The sequence below is a fragment of the Lytechinus variegatus genome, chromosome 4 (assembly GCF_018143015.1).
Source record: "Lytechinus variegatus isolate NC3 chromosome 4, Lvar_3.0, whole genome shotgun sequence".
NCBI classification, from domain to species: domain Eukaryota; kingdom Metazoa; phylum Echinodermata; class Echinoidea; order Temnopleuroida; family Toxopneustidae; genus Lytechinus; species Lytechinus variegatus.
In genome coordinates this window covers 6,035,940-6,055,173 of record NC_054743.1, presented here as the reverse complement: position 1 = coordinate 6,055,173, position 19,234 = coordinate 6,035,940, and the positions used below count along the sequence as shown (strand labels likewise).

The following is a 19,234-nucleotide window of genomic DNA, read 5'->3' as shown; positions in this document are numbered from 1 at the left end:
TAACATATATTTTTACTGATCACAAAAGGAGAAAATGGGTAAAAGCTATATGTTATATATTCATAAATCAAAGGGCATATTAGGAACTTCTGGCAATTTTTTATCATTTAGATAAACAGTGCATTCACTTACAGCAAATGAACAGTTATAATTGGGAAATTAAATAAATAGTACATTAATGTTTCAGAAATCTTTCATCTATAATCATATCATCACATTAATTCATTTAACTTTTATGATGACTAGTTGGCAAAACTTCGCATCGTCACTCAGCAAACTACAATATTTATTTTTCTAAATTACATGTACATGTCATCTACTAATAACCTATGTTTGCGTTTCTTACATGTATGTGTTTAGATTGTCAATGCAAAGTATAATATATAATTTAGACAGTATAACTTTGGAAATAAAACTACTACTGTTCAGTTCACTTCAAACATAATTCTTAGCAATATTAATGTAGAAAACTTAAGCATAAGCTACTCTCATTTGGCATGAGTTGACAAAAATGAAACACACAAAAAAAATTGTCCATACTTGAATACGCTGCCTAAGGATACACGAAAAGGGTCTACCATTTTGTTAACTTTTCTATTTGTCAGAAGATTTTGCTCACTCTGTATTTTTTCAATGCTAAATGAATTCTAGTTCATAAATGCAGCTCCATGTAGCTACAGCTTATAAACACTGCATAGTGAATGATGAGATCAACCAGCGAGTTAAAAAGAATCACCTTTGCTTTGAGATACCATAGAATAAAATTGATTTGCCTTCCAAAATATTACCTTAATACATGTACATTGGCTTGATTCATATCATATCACTATATTAGCTTTGGGAGATATGAAGACTGCTTCATAAAAATTGTCATTACCTGACAGTTACCATAGTAACAGTCATACAATTGTGCTTCTCAGCCGATCAGGAACCAAGGAATATTGTTAAATGACAAATGTTGGTGAGATGCCTCTATGTTCTCATGTGGATGATACTATATTTATCTATCAAGGCCTCTCTATATAATTGAAATATTTCCAGTTTCTCATTGGTCAAAACTTGTAACCGTATTAGTGCAAGAAACCTATCCAACATAACTTTTTAGCTGTACATAAAGCTATCAAACTATATGTATCTCCTATTAAAGTTGTGCGTTAAAGGTAACAAAAAAAGCAAATTAAATGCCTTTCTGCATTAGAAAGGCACAAGATTTTAACACAATGAGATCAAATGACCTACATGTACAACAGCTTCATGTAACTCTTTAAAGGTGTTTCATAATAATACAAATGACAAGAAGACTAAGATGTTCAGACAAGTACATGTAAAGTGTGAACTGAAATATGAATGTAAATGTAATTGTATTATTATGAAACACCTTTAAAAAGTTCACATGTATAAGTGTGAACTGAAATATGACTGTAAATGACTTCATTCATTGGAACATTACATCATTCTAAACATCATAGCAAAAATATTTGACATGTCATATTCCTGTGGTGTGTAAGGCAACTTGTACCTACAACTTTAATGAACTCTTCAAAAAATATTCCTATGTTCTTCATAAAAGTATGTATATGTTAGCAGACACCGAATGACCAGTATCATTTGCACACACTACAAAGGCACTACCACAGACAAAGGTTTCATGATTTGCAACAGTAAACTTCTGAAAGGCAAATTTGCAATGGATGGCAAAACCAGCATCCTAATTCTATTTCTTTTGTGATTTTGAAATGAAGATACAGTGCAGTGCAGCTATTGGCTATCTTTACAAAAGATCACACACACAATAAAAGCTTTACAAGCCAAGAAGGAGAGGAATGGATATTGTCATCCTTAAGGTCTCCTCAAGGTGTTTTTAAGCTTCATTAGTCATATGACTAGTCACATGATTTCAATGTTATGGAGAAGAGTCAGGCTCAGAGTGAAACTCAGAGCAAAAATATCATCTGATGAGCTACAAGACTCTACAAGGATTTTCTCTCTTTGTTGACAAGATTTCCTTGGAGAGAAGTGTTGCATGAAAAGTCAATCTCAAAATCAATCAGAAGTTTGAAAACATTTGCAATTTAATAACAGATTACCAACCTGCTTCTTGCAACAGAAAGGATAAACTGATTTTCTACAGACCAAATCAATCCATCAATAACACAAATTTCACAATTCAATTGAGATTTCAAATAGATTTCCTACAACATCTCCATCTCCCTGATTCTAAGCGGTAAGTTGACAATCTCGAGGAATGTAAATAAATCTATCAGGGACCACTGCACCACTGGTGCAGGAGCAGCAACAGCTCTTCGATGTAGGAGCAGGAGCTTTAGCATCAACATAAGCCATACTTAAAATTCCTGTAAGAAGTTTTTGGAGGCTACTCTACATAGGAGCATGTACTGACATCAACCATGAGAAGAGCTTTTTGTTTCAACCTAGTGTGAGAAGTAAAGACTACTCATTCAGACATCTGCCATGGGCAGAACTACCCTTCTCTCAGTGTCTCTCAAGCTCATCTGTGATGTCCTACACAGCTATGAAAGCAGAAGAAGCATGATTCTTTTCAGACATCCATCTGGGGCAGAACTGCTCTCCTCTGAGGAAGTCCCAACTCATCTGTGATGTCCCATTCTACCGTTGCTCCTGTCGGCTGACTGAGCCCTTGTCCGATAACTTGGTCTCGTGACCCCGTTAGCCCCGGGTCGTGAACTCATAGGACGATGACCTCTGAACCCTGCAGACTGGTGAGATAAAAGAATTCAAACAAGACAGGGTGAACACTGAAAGTAATACAGGCTTTCAATATAAACAAAAATTGCAATTTCGACTTATTTTAATCATTCACTGAAAAAGGAGCCCCTAAAAAGTTTGGGTAAAGAAAGAAAAGTTGTTGGTAGGGCACCATGATCACATAATATAAGCAAGTAGTGTAAAATAAAAAAAAACAGTCAACAAAACAAACATTTATACAAATAGATGTATGCAACAAAAAAAAGGATGGCCAGACATCAAATGAAAAAAAAAATCATCTAATTTCTCAATAATGAACAAATGTAAAAGGAGTCTACTAGTGCTGTAGCTCGGATTGTTTACCGGGCTGAATCCTGCCGAGTTGGCATTGGCCGGGTTTCACTTTGAATCCCTCGAACCCGGAAAATAAACCCGGATTGTTTGATAATATTTGAGGTGTCATTTGTCACCACAATAAAAGTTGTGAAACTATTTTTAACAAGCAATCCATCCACCTAGTGTGATGGTCGAGGGGACAGGTCAAAGGCCAACCATCCCTACCTTTTTTCATTTTTCCCCATCATGATCTGAGTTATGGCCTTGTGTGTGAGGGATCGAGATGATATAGCAAGTCGGCTAACGGCGCACATGCACACATTACCTGCCATGTGATATCGTCTGACTGGTCATGTGATTGGCTGAGAGTAATGGTTTCACTGGGTGAGAATGTCCAATTTGTTTACAAGTAAAGGCCAGTTGGTCCATTAGGCATGGTCATAACTCAAGAAGTTTTCCTTTTGATATTATGACTGTGATGACATGCAGAATATTTCTCTCTTTTTTTGTAAAATAATCTGTCCGGTTTATTGAGATATCTTTTATACCAGTTTTTTCTGCTAACCATAAAAGCCCTCCCTCCCCCCAAAACCCTGTTGTGTTGACATTTTCCACAAAGTCGGTGATCCGAAAATAATAGCTCAGCTGGGAGTGGGTGCAAAACAATTTAATTCCCATTTAAAGGATACATTAAAGAGGGTGGACGAGACGGACGAGAAGAGGAGGGTGCCGTTACCGGGAGAGAGAGAGAAGGGGGGGGCGGGGGTATGTGTACAAGAGCAAAAAACAAAAACAAAAAAACTAGAGAGATGACTAATAAAATGGATGATATGGGGGTAGGATGATATTGGACCGATTGTCAAAGTTTAATATGAAATAAAAATGTATTTTGATTCATTTTTTTATTAAAAATATTTTTATTAAAAATATTACCGGTAGCTGAAGGCTAGAATAAGACAGATAAAAATAAATCATACACAAAAAATAGTTTTTATTGAAATATTCTATTGCTTCAAAGCAAATATGAAGAATGAAATACGCTCAGAAATTAACTCTTTCTGCCACCTCCACCCCTCCGAAAAAAATCTGCCCTATGATAGACAGAAACAATCTCTGTGAGAGCCTGTTTGAAAATTGGGTCACCAGAATAACGTAATAAACAATGTGGTTTGTAATCTGACTCTTGATGTCACACACACACACACACACACAAAATCATCTCAAAGCACATGTTTCGTAGTAAATCACTAGCGGTGCAAGGACTGTGCTGTTGACCGCTGCACTGGTGATGTGAGGAATTGCGGTTTGGCCTTGTATCGTCTCAAACTCTCAATTCCTCTCTACATTACTACTGGATGATATAAACAATGAATTAAATATTTTGGGGGTTTGTATCGTCTTTTGAGAACAAGGTCAGAAGGTGATGTCGGTCACAGATAAGAGTCAAGTAGGTCAAAACTTTGTACTTTTGCATGGACATAAATCAATTTTAGCCAGACCGGGTTACCGGGCCTCTCCGGGTCGAGCTATGATTCTGATAAGATTTAAGAGCCGGGTTCGGACCGAGTTGAAGGAACCGAGCTACAGCACTAGAGTCTACTAAATGTAAAGACAGAAATAAAGAAAAAAAAATAGAGTTGTGCATGCACTGAGAATGGGTGAGATGGATTGAGACAATAATATGATTCTGTTGAAACATGTATACTACATCACAAAATTTAAACAAAACAATCTATGGATAAAAAACAACACCAAAATTTACAAATATTACGCTTACAGAGCAAATCATGTAGACTCACTCAAATTACCCAACATCATGTAAATTAGCAACATCTGACATTCAACCAAAAAATGATAATACAAGTACATATACCTAAATCTTCTCTGAATTCAAAAGTTTTGAACCTGGTTGTATTTCTCAATGGTTTGTATCCTCCATAGTCTACTAGCAGATACATCGACTAACACCACCATGGCTAATTATTCATTGGTTAAATATTTTCTTGTTTCATCAGTCATTTTGTATAATGCCGTGCTTGTCCAATCTTTCACTTTATCTACTTGGTATTTTGTCAAATGAACACTTGGGTCGATATTACAGCTCATCTAGTCATAATAATAATGGTGTCCAATTAAGCGGATATTGGACAAAATGGGTGTCGCCTAAATTGAAATCAAGTTATAAATGGGCTAAATGGCAATTGGTTCAATGGTTAGGAGACAAAATGGTTGAAGAACAACTAGGAAGAAATCATGTGGGATGAAAACAAACTTAAAGGCCAAGTCAACCTTCAGAAAAATGTTGATTTGCATCAATAGAGAAAAATCAGACAAGCATAATGCTGAAAATTTCATCAAAATTGGATGTAAAAAAAGTTATGACATTTCAAAGTTTCACTTATTTTCAACAAAATAGTTATATGAACGAGCCAGATACATCCAAATGTGAGTCGATGATGTCACGCACTCACTATTTCTTTTGCTTTTTATTGTTGAATTATACAATATTTCAATTTTTACGAATTTGATGATTAGGACTTCCTTAACTGAAGAACAAAATGTTAAAATAATGGAATTCCACGTGTTCAGGGAGGAATGAAACTTCATTTCACATGACAATGACAAGAAAATAAAAATATTTCATATTTCATATAATAAAATACAAAATTAGTGAGAGAGTGATGTCATCAGTTCCTCATTTGCATACCGACCGAGATGTGCATATAACTGTTTTGTGAAATGAAGCGAAACTTTATAATGCTATAACTTTTTTATTTTACATCCGATGTTGATGAAATTTTCAGTGTTATGCTTGTTGAATTTTTCTCTTTTTATTCAAATCAAGTTTCTGTTGGGGTGGACTTGTCCTTTAAAGTAGGCAAAGTGAATGCAGAACAAGCAGCAAATTTACTATTTAAACATGCAATTTATTATGTAAAAATAAGGAAATAAATGACTAATACTGATGTATTGTTAAGGGTGAATATGATATGAAGCTACCATGGTACAACTAGGATGAACTACCTCAACATACATATCACAATTTATACTAAACACTACTCAATGATTGAAAGGCTTACATTCTCATCATCTATGACTTCATTTGGGGGTTTCTAATGAGGGTAGCAATAAAATAAAACAAGATGATGATCTACTGTAGTGAAGCCATATAATACATCTCTTGGGTTGCTGATGATTATGATAAGCTAAATCTGAGTTTATACATGATGCAATTGTTAAACAATGAAATGGTGATTCCGCTGTGTCGAAATGACTTTAAACTACTACATTGAAGTACAACATGTACATGTACTACAACTGTGCTTTATCACATATTTAGGGGGTTTAATCCATAAATACATGCAGTGGTCAATAGATGGAAAAGGACATTAAAGGTAAAACTTTAGAATATGTTTTCACATTTCCATGTCATTATGGAAATGACAGCACACTTTAGATCTGTTTCATAGGTCTTTATAAAAAGAAAAGGAAAATATAAAATACATGTACATCCATGTAAAGCAAACTCATTTTAAAAGATTATAAATTGAAACCAAATAACCGATTATTCTGATATGAAGACACAGTTCTACAATGTATGGACAAGAAAGGGAACAAGTCAACAGGCAATGTGGTTTTAAAAAGTCAAGGGTGGGGATTCTCCTCCCCTTTCGTTCCTAAATTGCAATTCTTTCATAGATTATCAAGCTAGTCAAACAAGTAGACTTGGGAACAACATCATCAAACTCGAAACAGACACAAGTTGTTACTTACATGTTGCGGAGGTCTAGGTGGCATTGCTGGATATATGGGACTAAAAGATCCATTCATGTCAGCTGTCACAGCTAGAAATAAACAAATCAACAAAATAAACAAAGTATTTATCAAATATCATATCAACAATACATCAAGTGATTAACACAAAGTGCATGTCCAATGACATAAAAGTAGCTTATGAAACGGAAATGATTTGCGATTTTATTTCCATTTCTGCAGTATGCCCATTAAAGGGGAAGTTCACCCCGAAGAAAACTTTGTTGTAAAAATAACAGAAAAAATAGTAAAAAATATTGGTGAAGGTTTGAGGAAAATCTGTTAAAAAGTAAGAAAGTCATTAGAGTTCAAAGTTTTGGATTTGTGATATCATAGACGGGCAGCTGCCCCATGTGTTATGTAATATAAAATGCATGAATTTCAAATTTTGTATGGTTCCTGATGACTTAATTTTGTTTTCTATTCATGATCAAGTGTAAATTGATTTGTCTATTGATATACAAAAGGTATAGTGAAAACCATTTTCAATTTTCTGAGAAAATGACATTTCTTTGATTTTTTACCATACGCTATGTATGAATGCTGCTCGCATATGATGTCACAAATCAAATAATTGAAATTCTAACTTTTTAATTATTTGATGAATTTTTCTCAAACCTTCAGCAATATTTTTATTATTTTTTCTGCTATTTTTACAATAAACTTATTGTCATGGTGAACTACCCCTTTAACATACACATTCACAAAAGCAGCTTTATGGGCCACATAGATGCCTCCACAATTCAACAAAATCTCATTCTCCCATCTGATGAAAATGGGTGCATTCCAATGAAAGAGTATCTCTACAATAAGTTTGGATTCTTGATTATTACATATACAAAATTTGAACACAGATTAATAAATAATAATCTTACTTGAATCAAACCATTGAAACACTTACTTTTGAGTCTTGCATTCAGTCGATCTAATGACTCTAATACCTTGGCCTCCTCCATGGATAGTGCACTTGGATTGGCTGAAATAAACAAAGATACAAAATAATTTATTTAAATTGGATGTAAATTTGCTACCCACTCGTTATACGATGGTACATCATATTTCATTTTAAACAATACCTTATTTGAAAATGATGATTCCTGATAAATGTAGCATTATTGTGATACTACAATACCGGTAAACATACACGCAATGGCTCAATACCCCCTTCCATTCAAGAAAAGAAAAACCGAAGCAAACCAATGATGTAAGCTTCAATGCAACCAGAAACACTGTACTGACTATGCAACATGAAAGGGAAGAAATGCTCAATTAAGCCACTACACCACTTTAAAGGGAGGAATATCTGACCAGTCTTAGGCCTATAGCAGCATTGTTATTTCAATCTCTTGACACAAAAGTTTTTAAGTAAAAAATTTATCATCCCAGCAGCAATATGTGATATCTTTGGTCTACACAATCCTGAGGTGATGTAATCTCTGTTGATCTGAGTCAGCAAGGGTATGTGCTAATAAAATTTAGTGATGTCTGACCTAACCTATGTGATCTTGATGACCTTGGTGATGTAATCTATATTGATCTACCTAGCAGTGATATGTGGAAATTAAATATTGTGATGTCTTTGTCCTAACCTATGTGATCTTGATGACCTTGGTGATGAAATCTCTGCTGACCTAACCCAGTAATGATAAATGAGCAAATGAAATTCAGTGATGTCTTTGACCTAACCTTTGTGATTTTGATGGCCTTGGTGATGTAATCTCTGCTGATCAATCACTGCTGCTACGTCAGCTTCATCAGCGTTCTGCTGTACCATCTGTTCTGCTTGTTGAAAGGCCATAAGACTATCTGTCACTGTGTGAGAGGCAAATAGGTACATGTATTTATATCAAATGTTGGGGAAAAGGAATAACTGATAACATTAATGACCCAAATAAAAACTTAAAGTAAACAATGTGCGTAGTGTGTTACACATTATAGTAAACTAACAATGCATTTGGTACATTGCAATTTGACTATCAACTAGAAAAGAAGGATTTCCTGTATGTATTATATACAATTATAATGTAAATTTTGAAATGTCCTTTATGAAAGTAAATGGTCTGAATTCACAAAGGTGGTTTTTATAACAATCGGTCGAACCCATGGTTCATGCAGATTTCCTGTATGAAATTCCGCTTATCTACCACATATTCAAAAAGTGTCCAATGCTGATGAGCGCTTTTGTCACAGTGCGCCAAATTGACATCTGTTGCCATAGTTATCTTATTCACGAGTCCACTGTTTTGAAATAATGAGTCCACTCTTCAAACAGTGGACTCATGAATAAAATTGCGTACTTGATAAAACGCGCATCAGCATTGGACATTTTTCATATGAACAGTAAATAAGCGTGATTTATACAGCAAATCTGCATAAACCAGGGGTTTAACCATTGCTTTTAAAAACCACCTTTGTGAATTCGGGCCAATATGTTTGAGAGTACAACAGCTGTCCAGTATTCTTGGCAGATAATTTGTCTCCGCTACGCTGCTCTCACTCAACCCAGGTGACGTAAATGGGTACCTGGCAGGAATATTCATTCTTTGCATTAATTATTTCTCACCAATAGCTCATAATCAATGATGGAGTCTCCACAGAATTTGTGAATGTGACCATGTAAATGTACAATCCAATTTCATCACATATAATGTGCAGTATTACTTTTGTACATCCACTTATATGCAATATCACTTCTACATTATGGTAGGGAAATAAAAAGTGTGAACCTACTTCCTGGTGTACTATACTGCTGAGCTACAGTAGCAGATCTTCCTGGTCCTTGTTGGCTAGGCTCTGGTCCACGCTGTCCATTGGTCCTAGATGCACTGGAACTCCTCACATGAGGGCGCCGTTGCTGAGAAGCAGGCGTCTGCTGGACATGGGTTCCAGAGTCACTGTTAGTCCTGTAACGAGGGACTATGATCTGTCTTCTGAGTGTATCATTGTACTGGCTGAACCGTGGCTTGTTGGATGGTGGGGCCACTCGAAGGTTTGCCGTTATCCTCTGATCTTGGTGTGGGTTTGTACTGGATGACTGCCTTGTGTTAGGTGTCTGTGGAACATGGCCATTCTTCTGGTCTGTCCCATCTTCTCGTGTATTCAAACATGTCCTAACCTTATCCCATAACCAATTGATTTCATCATCCGTGGGCGTCTTGTCTAATCTAACTCCATTCTGAATGACAGGTGCTTTCCCTGCAGCAGCCCTATCATTATCAACAACATTCTGTTTACTTTCAGTACCATTTGGGAAGCGATTATTTTTCAATTGCATGCTACTTTTTCCTTTTGAGCCATTAGCATTTCCAGATTTTGGTCTTGGTGGAATGCCTGAAACAACATTGTCTGTCTTACCACCTAACCTCTCTTGTACAGTCCTTGCATCAACACTTGATATGATCCTTGGTTTGCGAACAGATGTCGCATTTTCAGCTGCTGCTTGTGTCTCTACGCTCTCATCATCGCTGTACGTCAAATCCGTCCAGCGAACACCTTTCTTTGGGGATTTGATTCCGCTCTGTTTGCCAATATCAAGGCTGTCCTTCATGATTGCAGCCGCCAGTCCTTTTGCTTTACGATCTTTGGTAGGGGTCTCACTCTTGTGCCGTTTTAAGATACTCTTAGGAGGTGACACAACTTCTGGCTCTTCCTCCTCTTCTAGTGTGATGTCCTCACGTGCAATTGTTTGTTGAGGAGTTTCCTCAAACCTTCTATCTTGAGGAGGATAAGGCATCACAGAACCCATTCCTCCATAGGCATCAGTTCCTCTAGCAGAAGCATTTGCTGAAGCATTTGACTGCTGTGCTTCAGCTTCTTGAGTTCTTGCTGGATATGATACAGCTGGAGCAACAGTAACTGCGGTTGCTGTGGTCCTTGCTGAATATGGCCTAGATCTTTGACTAGTGCTTGCTGTTGGTGCACTGACATGTTGCTGAATAGGGGGTTTACTGGCTTTGGAATTCGACCAAGCATGAGCTGTACCATTTTTCTCTTGATAAGTTCCATTACCGATAGTGGTCTTTTCAGTTGTACCGTTCTGTGACCTAACTGCAGTACCATTCAGTGTACCATTGGTGGCGTTGTGTGCAGAGGCAGTTTGTGTGATTCCATTAAAAGCAACCCCTTTAGGCTGAATGCCATCATAAACTGAATCATTCTTGATATTCAAAGTAGTCCTGGTTGACTGCTTCGTCTCTTGGCCACCATGAGTCTGTTTATCATTGTTACCTCTCATCAAAACATTATTGTGATATAAACTGTAGTTACTGAGATCTTTCTTCACTTCAGAATTCTGCCCAACCCCAGGGCCATTGGAAACGGGCACACCACTCAGATTTTCATAACTTGAAGTGGCATGAGCCCTCTGGTGTTTGGTCCCATAGCTCTGGGTCAAATCTTCTCTTTCTCTCCGATGTTCTTCCAGACTATCAACACTTGACAAGCTTTCACTCCGGTGAAGACCACTTTCACTACCCGCTTTACTCGCTTCATTTTGAATGGCTTGACTGAACTCCTGTAACGTCCTCTGCTGTTGCTCAATCAGCTTCTGTTGCTGCTCTGCAATCTCTTGTTCAATCAAACTGGTCCGTGAATCTGTCCTTCCTTGCTTTGCAACAGATTGGAGTGCAGATTGTGTTGGTTTTGCATACCCTCTAACCTCACCCCCAGAAGCAACGTTGGCATTAGTGTCTACATAAGCTCCACTGTAATTGAATGTTGTAGGGTATGTGGATGCTGGGACTGTTCCATTGTGTTGGTAGGTGGAATAACCTTGCCCATATTTGAGGGACAATGATGTGGGCACACCAACCATCTGAAGAACATCATCTAGTGAAGGTGTTCCACTCCCATGACCTGAGAAGGGAAGTCAAAGCAGTCAGAATTAATTTATCCACATGAACCCCTAATACATAATCTCAGTATCTCACACTTCTTCATAAAAATATGCCAAAAAGAAAAATAAAAGGAAAAGACTAGCTGGTCTCAATCGCAAATACATGGAAATATGTGAGTTTGTAAAATTTAATGGAAAAAGATTTTGATGTGTTTTGTAACATAACAGAGTGATCTATATTTATGGCAACAAGATTATAATGACTTGATATTGATAATGAACATAATTTACAGGCAGTAGGAGTTACCCAACCATGAAAATGTGTTATGTACATACGTTATGCCTCTTTCTCAAATAGACCTTATTCCAGCATTAACACTCAAGAAAAGTATTAAATTACAGAGATATTATTTCTTTGTAATTTAAAACTTTTGTTGAGTGGTAATTCTGGAGTACGGTCTATTTGAGAAGCAGGCATAACTTATCCAAAGTTAAATGTGAAAGGCAATAAGAAGAGAGCAATAACATACTTTGAGGCGATTCCATGCGATAACCTCTGGCAATATGAACATTGTCATGCAGGGGAGCACCTGGATATGCAGGGGCTGATAGGGTTAAAAAAAAAAAAGGATTAACAAAAAAGAAAATTAAAGATACAGGAGTACACCTATCAACAAGCAGAATACATGTAGATCTGGCATTTACAAAATTAAATTAGTTTTGACATTCACGTAATATTAAATCAGCGAAATATAATGAAATTAAATATCCTATAGCTGTGTAGCTAGCAGACTACTACCCTCAGGAGGTCCTAGGAACAAGGTTAAGGGATGGAATCTAATCTCTTTAAGGCCACCGCATACCTTACGACCCGACTGGTTTACGACTGGTCTGCGATTGAGTAAGTGGCGATGAATGGCAAGGTAGTCATAAGCCTCGACACCGCACACCTTGCCATCCTACTACCCTGCTGTCTGCGACTCATGAATGCGCTTTTTGCCATAGCAACTGAGAAAATGCTTATTCCTCCGTATGCGCATTGCATATCACGTACGCGTCACGACTCTGATGTCTGATTGGCTAAAAGATGGATTGAGCTTGCGATCCACTTGTAAGGATTCAACATGTCAAATCCTTACAATTTCCCTTGCGACTTGTCTCTGACCGGTCTGCGACTCTCAAGCTGACAAGAGCCGTGACATCACAATTCCCCTCACTCAGTCGCAGACAGTCGTAAACCAGTTGGGAAGTACATGTAAGATGTGCGGTGGCCTTTAGTTTACTTATCCTTTGGTACTTAAGACATTGATCTACATAAACTCCTCTTTACCCCCATGCGCATGGGTAGTGAATGTGTGAGCACCAACTGATAGCAAAGCAAGAGAAACATTTGTTTATTTTTATTATTTATTTATTTTTTTGGGGGGAGGGGCTGAGGCATCGTAAGCAACTCATCGGTGGATGCTTCCATAGTGAACTGTGAAGACTCGTGTAGCAATTGCACATCTTTAACATTACAGCACAATTAGTGTGAGTCAGTATAGGACCGGCGATTGCTTATGTAGCACATGATCACTGAGTGGCCATCACTTTCAAGCAGTTGCAAGAAACTAATTTTATCAAATGTTAAACCGACGGTAGTGAGAAACAGTAACAAGACTTTTAAGCAGGCAATGACTGAGTCACTTCAATAAATAGGGAAATTCCTCATCAAAATTTCAATAATAATAATATAGGGTATTTATATTGCGCACATATCCACCCTGTTAGGTGCTCAAGGTGCTCCTATATTACCCGGCTAAGCTAGGCGTTCAAAGTGCACACAGCTTTTAAGGAATTACTTCCTACCAGTAACCATTTACCTCACCTGGGTTGAGTGCAGCACGCTGTGGATCAGTTTCTTGCTGAAGGAAATTACGCCATGGCTGGGATTCGAACACATGACCCTCTGTTTCAAAGTCCGAAGACTAATCCACTGGGCCTCAACGCTCCACTTTTAAATGATTACTATTTATTTTTTACCTTATTGTATCAAGAGCACTTTGAATTGAATTATCTTAGGAAATGCAAAGTAAAATTATGAAAATAATGATAACTTGATCAAATATTTGTTTTCACTTTATAATACCTGTATGATGAAATTCATGCCTTCGAGCTGAGCCTTTGTTTTGTCTCTGATATCTATTAGTAGCTTCCCTTTGTCTCTGTCGCCTCTCATCAAGTACTTCTTGTCGTCTCTTAGCCTCTCTCTGTGCCTCTAGCTTCTTTTTGGTTTCAAGAGCTCTGGAGCAAAATTAAAGACAATACTGTACATTATCTATCGAATGACGGATGACCTACAACGTATGATACTCTATACTGTTAAATATCTGACTTTACCGACGGCACCATTATGGCTGGACATATAGGTGATTTGGTGATTGGTGATTTTTTTACCTGATTGCTAAGAAAGCATGAATGCTTGTAAGCAAGCAACCAGAGGACCGACGGCTTAAGGTCCCCTCCGAAGGACCTGGTACTGAGGATTAATGCCTTACCAAAGGGCACTAGCGCACCAAGTGGGAATCGAACCCGGGTCACCGGAATACGAATCCCCCGCTCTACCGACTGAGCTATCACGCCTCCAATATGATCATTTTTTTTATTTTTTATACATCTTCTTTGAGCATGATAAAAAAACACAAATACCCAAAGGCCACATTTGGTAGAAACAGTATTATTAGCCTGGTTCTACATGTAAATATTTCAAACCAAGCCAATAGTACATTGTACATTGACTTTAAATGGGACCAATTTGAGGTATTCATGTAGTTATACATTACATGTATCTCTTGGCCTGTAGAACCAATTTTTATCAAATTTGGGTCGCATATATTTTTCATGATGCTCCTGTAAGGCTACTAGTACAAGATTGAAAAACAGTGAAATGCAATCAGACATAAAGATGGTCTCCTATTTGGGATAGCCTACATTATTGGCAAATTTTTCTTTCACAACACTTTTGGCTAAAAAGAGATGGAAAATGGTTATCTCCCTTGAAATTACTTATTTCATCATCAAAAAAAAAAAATAAGAAGTTAAAGATGAAACAAAGAATTATAATCTGAAAACTGTTAACAGACTGGGAAAAAAACTGTTTTATAACTTCAAATGATCTCACTTACTTGCGTCTTCTATTAGTTTCGACCGAGAGCTTTTTGGCTCTGTCCCTGGCAGCAATCTGCTTGGCATGCTCAGATCCCACATCTTTCATCCGTGTTAACTGCTCTTGTTCTAGGATCTGGTATTTATTATTACTGATAGAATTAACCAAGTCAAGGAAAGACTACATGTGCACATAATAATAATAATAATAGGCATTTATATAGCGCCATCTATCTAGAAGTATTCTATTCCGAGGCGCGTTGTTATTATCATTATTACCCCAGCTTTAGCTCGAGCTGCCTCTCAGCGCTCATGCATTCAAGGAATTAATCCTACCGGGTACCCATTCACCTCACCTGGGTCAAGTGCAGCACAGTGTAGATAAATTTCTTGCTGAAGGAAATTATGCCATGGCTGGGATTTAAACCACGACCCTCTGTTTCAAAGTCAGAAGACTTATCCACTGGGCCACAACGCTCCACCATCATTTCATGATCAAGGTTCCATTTCCCTATAATTCTACCTGTGCAGAAACAGAGTTTCATTATTTTGTAGAGTGGTAAATCTGAAGTATTTCCAACATGCGCACTGTGTATGTCATGGTATAAGCACATAGATCTAATCCCTTTCATATATTTAAAAATTTGGTACAATTCCCCCCAAAATCCATTACTATGTCTGCACACCAATTCACTTTACACATGATTACGATTGAGACTGTGTTTTAAGCCTTCTTAGACTTAGTGAAATAACCGACTCAAATCAATCATGCAGATTACACATATTAGGACCAATGCAAAAACCCAGAACACCAAAACAATAGTTTTGGCATTATCTTGAGATAAGTAACAATTTCAAACTTTTAAGAGTAAGGAGGCATTTTAGCAAATGGCAATGGGAAATGGGACTTTTGAGGGAAATCCATCATTGTACCACCTTTGGCACACAGGTCAGTGTCTTGATCTAGGCTCCATTATTAAGATACTTGGGCTCATATTCTGAAGTCGGGTTTAACGTAGACCATGGTCTAACTCTGTGCTAGAATTATAGGAAGGCAAAAGTTTCAAAATTTTGTTTACAGTGATTGCTTCTCATGTTTACTGTGCTCTTTACTTAATTCTTTAAAGGGGAATGAAACCTTTGGAACAAATAGGCTTGTGTAGAAACAGAAAAATCAAAGAATAAGAATAAAGAAAGTTTGAGAAAAATCGGACAAATAATGAGAAAGTTATGAGCATTTGAATATTGCAATCACTAATGCTATGGAGATCCTCCCATTGGCAATTCGACAAGGATGTGTGATGTCACTGATGAACAACTTTCCCTTTGGTGGACTATAAAATACCCTCAAAATGTCTCTTTTTGCTTTTTCTTATGATGATACAAACTCTTTATCCATGATGTATTCTTAAAAAAATATGTACATGTATTACATGCCCTCATGTAGAAAGAACACATGATCTAGGGATAGATGTGATAAAAGAGGCAATTCAAGTGAAATATATACTAAAGTAATGGGGAGAGTTGTTCACAAGTGACATCACACATCTTTGTCGCATTGCCAATTTGCTATCTCCATAGCAATAGTGATCGCAATATTCAAATGCTCATAACTTTCTCATTATTTGTCCGATTTTTCTCAAACTTTTGTTGATCTGTTTCTTTGATTATTCTGTTTTCACACAAGCTATCTTGTTCCAATGATTTCATTTTCCTTTAATTACAAAGACAGCTGTCATACTCATCCTTCCGAGGCAGTTAATGTTTTGGGAGTCAAATGAGCTGATACATTGAACCTCTACTCTCTAGACTAGCCTAGGCTAGGTCTATTAGCATTATTGTGAAATAGGGAATCACTGTAAGGGCAACCCAAAATATGAAATTGATGATTTTGATGAACTAATGATAATCGGGCCACCAAGAAAAACATTTAGTGTCTCTCAGTACCTCAGGCGATGACAGTTCGTATAGGGATAGGCTCCACTACATTTCACTACCGCTAACCTCCGCTCCACCTATCTGAACCATCGGGGAACAAAAATTATTTCTCAAAAACCAGTGACAAACTGTGTCACTTTATGGTAAAAAAGGCAGCATATCATGACAAAAAATACATTAAGCTTATACTCTAGGCCTACAGTGACTAAACTTTCTATCGGACACAAACTCACTCCTTGCACTTTCTTGTAAATGTCTCAAAATCAGTGATTTTTATCCTGTTCTCAGTTCATCACACGTATTAAATTATCTGCCGAATTGAAAATGGCAACCACCGAGCATACGCAATCCGCCATTTTCAATTTGGCAGATTTAATTCATACTGATATACTGAGAACCAGCTTCAAATCACTGATTTTGAGATGTTTGAAACTTGATTATAATTAGGCCTCTAGATCATTATCAAGTTTCAAATTTTATTATTTGTTAAATAATGATTTTTATCTATAAATTTTTCTTAAAAACCGCATTTTGTAACATCGCTTATCAAAGGTACGTCATGACGAAGCGGTTCAAGGGTCAAGCCTATTGTATTTGCGTTGTTTACAAATGGATCGAGGGATCTACACGAGATCAGTCTGGTAAGAAACCTGCAATTTTTAATATTAAAACTAACACACTTTTTTACACCTTCATACGCAGTTGGCGTATGAAGGCTCATAGATTAAACTAACCAATTTCACCCCCTAAATATGGATTTCCTCGGGAAATCAATCCGGGTGTATAGGTGTCTCGTATGGACAGGTTTTCAAAGCTTCGTGATGAAGAAGTATAAGTCAAAATATTAAAAAATATCCTCACAAAGTCCTCAAGGCTTGCCCAAGCCTAGACAGCAGGCAGCGATCTGTTTTGAGGAATTTTTAAATATTCTTAAATTTTTTCTATTTATCCTTGTACATGGTTGGCTTGCGAACATGCAGCCAACGTTACCCGATGCAAGCATCTGTAACCTTGACGAAGAACAATAGGAAACAAGATGGCGGCGTAAACATTGGGCAAGTGTCTTCAGTCTTGTCATGATATTTTTAATTTTTTTTTTATGAATTCTTGTTTAAAAATAAAATCGATGGCGCAGAAATTTTGGAAATGAAGTTTCATCCTATGTTCATGATTTAGGGCTAGATCTTAATGGAAGTAGAAATCTCGGGGGCGAAAGTTTCAGGTTTTGGCGGCCTACACGCTCATGAATGGATAGGAATATCTGGCTTCTTTGAGAGTAAGCCTACGTCAGTAAATGATTTTTACTCTCAAGAAGCCGCCTGGCTAAACCAAGCCAAGGTTTTTTCTAAGAAAATCCTACATTTCTTTCAAATTTTTACGAAAAATGGTACTTATTACTCATAATATAATGAACATTATAGGATGGGGGGTCGGATGTCCGAACACTTATTTTTGAAGCCTTCTTGTTTGTCTTTGCCTTATAGTTATATATAGCTTTTGGATTACACTAAAAATATGAATTCAATAGTTGTAATCATCTTCTATTTTGTTCTCTATAATATTTCCTGACATTTTGTACAAAATTGATAAAACTTTCCTTGTAAAAAGTTGTAAATTTTTCCAAATAACTTTCTAAAATTGATCGTCCGGATACACAACCTGTCCGGACACACAACAACTGGGTATACTACCGGTACATATAGTAAGATTACCTCGGGCCTATTTAGCTACCGGACCTCGAGGGGTTTATGCCCCGGCCAGGGCCGCCCAGCCTCCCCAGCCCGGCCCGATGCAGCCTAACATAGCATAGGCGTGTATACGGTTGCGAACGAAAAGGATACGAATAATATCCTCTTGCTGTATCTGTCAACATTGTAGCCTCCTTATAGTGACACTGTTTTGCAAATATTTCTCCACGATCATGTTGCACATTTCAATATCTTCAGGATCAGTCTGTTTTAAACGTCAATACGACGATATCTCACAAATAATAATGAAAACAAGTCACCTATCACTGTCCGAATTGACACAATCGACGTCCATGTTGACTGTTTCCACAACTATGTTATGCAAATGAGATGACGTATGTTTTTCTTCAAGCGCCATCTGCGTTGACTTATTGAAAAGTTTGTGCCCGAGATGGGACCGGGGCCGGAGGGAAAATAAAATAGCAATTGGTTTATTCACAACAGACCTACCCTTTATTATTAAAGGAAATTTAATCAGATATCACACCAAACACGTAGAGTACATTCAAAGGAACTAAAGAAAAGTTCACTAAACGTGAACACGAAAAATACCTTGGATCAGGGCCGGAGACTGACCTGCAAGCGGGGCCGGACTTATTCCCCCAAACTCCGAGCCCCCGCTCGCCCTGGAAGTGCACCTGCCAATTCTATATGCATATTCATGAAATGTGTAAAAAATCAAAATTAAAATTGA

At 37.2% G+C, this 19,234-nt stretch overlaps 1 protein-coding gene across 2 annotated transcripts; it reads right to left on the bottom strand.

Moving 5' to 3' along the window:
* Positions 1 to 203: 203 nt before the first annotated feature.
* Positions 204 to 18,875, bottom strand: LOC121413245 (centrosomal protein of 126 kDa-like). Of its 2 annotated transcripts, XM_041605995.1 has the most exons (10): positions 18,634 to 18,875; positions 14,875 to 15,006; positions 13,839 to 13,993; positions 12,241 to 12,315; positions 9,607 to 11,730; positions 8,563 to 8,688; positions 7,778 to 7,852; positions 6,838 to 6,908; positions 6,144 to 6,176; positions 204 to 2,738 (listed from the first exon to the last, which is right to left on the bottom strand). In XM_041605995.1, exons 1-10 carry the CDS (start codon positions 18,663 to 18,665, stop codon positions 2,610 to 2,612), a joined length of 2,952 nt encoding a protein of 983 aa, XP_041461929.1. In that variant the 5' UTR covers positions 18,666 to 18,875; the 3' UTR covers positions 204 to 2,609. The 2 variants fall into 2 exon arrangements, with proteins under 2 accessions (XP_041461929.1, XP_041461930.1); XM_041605996.1 differs by lacking the exon at positions 6,144 to 6,176.
* Between the last annotated feature and the right edge of the window lie 359 nt (positions 18,876 to 19,234).